Source organism: Aplysia californica, unplaced genomic scaffold (assembly GCF_000002075.1).
Source record: "Aplysia californica isolate F4 #8 unplaced genomic scaffold, AplCal3.0 scaffold00378, whole genome shotgun sequence".
In the NCBI taxonomy this organism is placed as follows: Eukaryota; Metazoa; Mollusca; class Gastropoda; order Aplysiida; family Aplysiidae; genus Aplysia; species Aplysia californica.
The window spans coordinates 310,777-316,075 of record NW_004797648.1 but is presented as its reverse complement, the minus strand read 5'-3'; the positions used below and the strand labels follow the sequence as shown (position 1 = coordinate 316,075).

Here is a 5,299-nt window from a genome sequence, read left to right as displayed (position 1 = left end):
CCTCTGTCTTTAGGCCATTCCCACAGGGGCATTTCTCGTCTCATGCACAGTAGAATTGTGAATGGGTTGATTCAACAATGTCATGCTCATAACTGTCCCTGAACTAAAACAGGGATCTGCTGCTTTTTCTTTCCTACTCCTTTATATCGTCCTTTTCCTCTACTTCTTTTTGTATTTTTGTCACACTTTTGTGACCTGCTATTTCCGGGGTGCCTTGAAAGTCGAAACAGACTTTGTGCTATTGAAGCTAGAGAGGTGAGCAGAGTAAGCCTGATTCCCTGTAAAGACTTCTCTGTTGACATCCACCCCTTGGCGCTCATATGACCTTATGCAGTTGCTAGCGCCGTAAAACCTCTACTAAATAATTATATTTCTTTTCTCAGATTGTGCGAGGTTTTGAACCTAGAACCACGCCGCATTTTGATCGCGGAAGTCCTTTTCTCTAACATCGGTGGTACGGCCACGGCCATTGGTGATCCCCCCAATGTCATCATTGTAGGAGCGCTGGGCAGCCAGGTGAGATAGACATGTTGCTGAATAGGATTCCAACAGTCGTAGTCTTTGCATCTAAAAATACTTACATATTTTTTTTAAAATATGTCTGCAGAGTATTAGCTTTACCGTTTTACTCCACATTTATTAAAATTCAAACAGACTTCAACATAAGTTAAGGACCACCTTGACTGACAGCCCTGATTTTTTTTTTAATCGGAAAAAAGACAGCAAGGAATGTTTCAAATGCTTTTGCTCACAAAGTGTAAATGGGTTAACAATACGTACTGCAAAGCTTCCTAAAGGGGCAAAACCGCAAAGTGGTCCTTAACTTATGTTGAAGTGTGTAAAATTGTACATTCCTTAAGTTCAGTATTGTCACATTATTATCATTATTATCTGCAGGTATCACTTTTACCACGTTCATCATAAAATCGTCTGCAGAGTATCACTTTCACCAAATTCAATGTGATTCATAGGATTTTACATTCTCCAAGTTCATTATGTTCACCATATTATCAATATGTGCAGGGTATACTTTTTACCACGTTCACCAATGTCTGCCGGCTAACTCTTTTACTATGTTCACCTTGTCATCTGGAGGGTATCACTTTCGCCATATCTAATGACATGATGCTTTAGGGTTTTACGTTCTCCAAGTTCATTATTTTCACAATAGTATCATAATCTACATGGTCTCACTTTCGCGATGTTTACCATGTCATCTGCAGGATATCACTTTCACTATGCTCACCATGACATCCGCAGAGTGTCACATTTAACATGTTCATCACTGTCTGCAGGGTATCACTTTCACTGTTTTATTATTCACCATGAAATCCGCAAAGTGTCACTTTTACCATGTTCACCATTGTCTGCAGGGTATCACTTTCACAACGTTCACCATGCACGTTGCCCCAGGTATTGTCCTCATCTGCTTCGTCGGCTACGGGCTGCTCAGACTATACTATCGTAACATGGATGAACTCAAGAACAAGGACCCTCCAGATATATCAGGTAGTATACTCACGTACGCTTTTATGCACACACACATAAACACGTTCATACATGCACAAACACACACATATATGCACACACACACACACACACACACACACACACACACACACACACTCACACACACACACACACACTCACACACACACATACACACACACACACACACACACACATACACTTGCACCTTCATACACACGCATTCAACTACGCACAAACACATTCACACAATATAACCTAATTGTTTTGTTAGTACAGCAAAACTCTTACTTTAAAAAAAAAACATAGCAAGATGTTTTTCTATTTTTATCCAGAAACGAAAACTATAGCAACATGTCATTCTATCGTATCCAGAAATGAAAATCCTAGCAAAATTGTTTTCTATTGTATCCAGAACCTCTCATCTTCGCCACTTCTGTGGCCGAATTGTGTTATAAGTGCCTTAAAACTGTTACTAAAACACAACCAAATGAAAACCATAACTACATGTCGTTGTTCTATCGTGTCCAGAAATGAGAACCATAACAAAGTATTGTTGTGGGTGGTTGGCGGGTGCTCTGGTGTGGTTTGCTCCTTCTTTCCCATCAAACATCTATCGTCTTTATCTCCCATTTTTCTTTTTTCGTGTTTGTTACTCTTATGTTGAAAGTGCCGTAAAACTCTTACTAAAACTTTAAAAAGTGTTGTTCTATCGTGTCCAGAAATGAAGCAGGAGATCTCCATGTGGCGTCTGACCGCCAGCCGTCTGCAGACTGTGACGAGAGAGGAGACGCTGATGAAGGCGTTGTTCCTGCAGAAGGCCGTGGAGATGGAGCATGTCATGTACAAGACGCTGCACAGGATGAGGTGATGATGATGATGGCGGTTGTGGTTGTGGTTGTGGTTGTGTGCTGATGGTGGTGATGATAATGATGATGATGATGATGATGATGATGATGATGATGATGATGATGATGATGATGAACACCCAGGCCTATACGAGCATTTGATTAAACGTGAAATCCCTATTCATGTCTCAAGTATTTTTTTTTCTACTGTAAAATGATGATGATGATGATGATGATGATGATGATGATGATGATGATGATGATGATGATGATGATGATGATGATGATGATGATGATTTATGGGTTGTCTATTTGTTGATTGCGCATGAGTTTGTTCCGTCATTCTGTATGTTTGTATTAGTCTTCTAGACACAAGACGAAACAGCATTCGGGAAGTAAGATGTAATGTGACCGTGATCTGCTTCTTCTTTCCTACCATACATCTGTCGCCCTTATCTCTCCTCCTTCGATTTTTTTTTGTTACTCTCTTACATCACTTCTCATCTTCGGCACGTATGTGCTTAGCTTATATGACCTTTCTGTGTTGCAAGTGAGTAAAACTTTAACTAAAACTAAAACTAAAAGGGGCTCGAAGGGCGAGGAATAATAATAATTCACCTTTCAGTCTTACGATTGTCAGCAAATGTTACTTTATCTTCTATGCACAGACGGGAGGAGCAACACGACATGATACAGACATTGCGAAAGCTGGAGAGACAGGTACCTTATAAGCGAAAGGGGGGGTGTAAGGGTGTACTTTGTGCAGGAGTAGCACTAATGTTTCGAGGGTTTCTTTTTATATGTTAAAAAGAGGTGTGTTGCCATTTCAAACGTTTTAGAACTGGCTTCTGTGATGCAAAAGTTTGATCCTTTTAATCTTACACGCAAAGGTCGAGAGAGCGATAAGGATACGAAGAAGATAAGTATATGAGTTTCTTGATATTTTGGTTACGATGTGTTCCCAACCGCTAGCGATGGCCCTGTAAACAGCCTGCCTCCTTTATTGTGTTGATAAAAGTGCAAAACTTAAACATTTCCAGTTGATACAGCTACTCGTCATATGACTTGAAAAGTGTGCAAAAAGGCGGAGGAGTATTATACCATTATTATGAAACAAGCTCACGCTGGCGTTTTAAATGCATGCTTTCGCTAATTTGGCGAGTTCATATTTACAGGAAAAGGACGAAATACAGTTGGAATAATAAAGATAAGAAGATAGAGAGGGTATGGGATGAAAGACAGACAACAGACAGACACAGAAAGAGATACAGAGAGATAAAAAGACGAGTCCTAGATAGATAGATAGATAGATAGATAGATAGATAGATAGATAGATAGATAGATAGATAACTGAATAATTAATCAACAATTCGCCCTTCTCCCTGTCATCCTCAGTACTACATCAAGGATTTCCCACTGTTGCTCAAGAGCGGATTTGTCCTCTGCGTTGTTGTGGTCTTCCTCTTTATCTATTCCTTCGTTGAGCAGATTCACCTAGACATAGGTGAGTTACGACAGAACTTAACCGTGTTTCAGGAGGGATGGAGCGGTTGGGGCGGTTGCGAAGAAAAAAGGGGGCATGGGCAGAGATGGAGTGGTCTTTTATAGAATTATAATGATCAAAATAGTCGCTTTTTAGTGGCCGGAGCAAATTTATCATTAATTGTTGATAATAATTATTATTTGCTGCTTGTATACTGATAGCCAAGAAAAGTAAAGCAAAGTAAAGTAAAGTAAAATAAGCAACATGGGTGATATGTATAGATCTCTTGTGGTCCAGTTGTTTAATTTCGTAAGTACTCTGAAAAGTGTGATACGATTGACGTGTTTCTGTCACTTGCAACATGAGTGGCCAATGACGACTGAGAGCTTCATTAAACATAGAAGCATAAAACCTCTGGGTAAGTAGTATCGGCAATTCTTTGCGTTTAAAGTTTATCCAAACACTGATGCTATTAAAAGGAGGTGGGACCTCCTTATTCAATAGTTATCTCCAGTATAACCGAGCCAACTGTCTGGAGGGACTTGAAAACTCCTCTAAACAACCAAAGTTAAGATAATGTGACTCGTTTAGGATCCGAACCAGGGAATTTGGTATTGGCACCGTGCAGGTGGTTTCTGGGTGCACTGGTGTGGATTTCCCCTATAATCCTATCAAACACCTACCGTCCTGATCTCATCTCCTTTTTTGTGTTTGTTAATCGCTTGAAACACCTCTAATCTTCGGAATTTATATGATCTTATTGTGATGCGTGTGCCGTAAAACGATCACGACAACTAAACATGCGCACCGTTATTCATCAACTGAGCTAAAAACGAAAACTCACTTGTTCGAAAACGATATAAAAACAGTTAAAAAGCGTTTAATTACCTTATCGGATTTTGAGGGCGCCACTGGTAGGCCTTACTTCTTTACTTTCCCTCTATAGTTTTTGTCTGTCAGTCTTGCTTTGTGGGTGGTTGGCGGGTGCTCTGGTGTGGTTTGCTTCTTCTTTCCTATCAAACATCTATCGTCCTTATCTCCCCTTCGTCTTTTTTATGTTTGTTACTCTCTTGTAACACCTCTAATCTTCTGGCGCTCATATGACCTTATTGTGTTGCGAGCGCCGTAAAACCTGTACTAAAACTAAAGTCTTGCTTTTTCCTCAACACGAACTGTGTGTGTCGATGTGCTTCTCTTTACTTCTATTGTTTCTTTCTGTCTGTCTGACTTTTCCCCAGCACTAAGCGACCGTTATTGTGTCGATGTGCTTGACTTTACTCACACAAACAAACGAACTCACATCGGACAGGTTGGATCGCGGTGCTGGGAGCTCTGTGGCTCCTTGTGTTGGCAGACAATGACGACATGGAAGGTATTCTGCACCGTGTGGAGTGGAGTACACTGCTCTTCTTTGCTGCTCTGTTCGTACTCATGGAGGTATGTCTCTCTCTCTCTCCCTCTCTCTCTCTCTCTCGCTCTC

General features: G+C 40.5%; 1 protein-coding gene across 1 annotated transcript in view; it reads left to right on the top strand.

Moving 5' to 3' along the window:
* The window catches only part of LOC101854351 (P protein), a gene marked incomplete at both ends in the record, with an annotated part of 24,836 nt that extends 19,580 nt beyond the window's left edge, over positions 1-5,256 (top strand). Inside the window, 5 exon segments of the mRNA XM_013085475.1 lie at positions 1,374-1,509; positions 2,211-2,355; positions 3,005-3,056; positions 3,732-3,840; positions 5,129-5,256. Of these exon segments, the coding sequence (XP_012940929.1) occupies positions 1,374-1,509; positions 2,211-2,355; positions 3,005-3,056; positions 3,732-3,840; positions 5,129-5,256 (570 nt within the window).
* Positions 5,257-5,299: the final 43 nt, after the last annotated feature.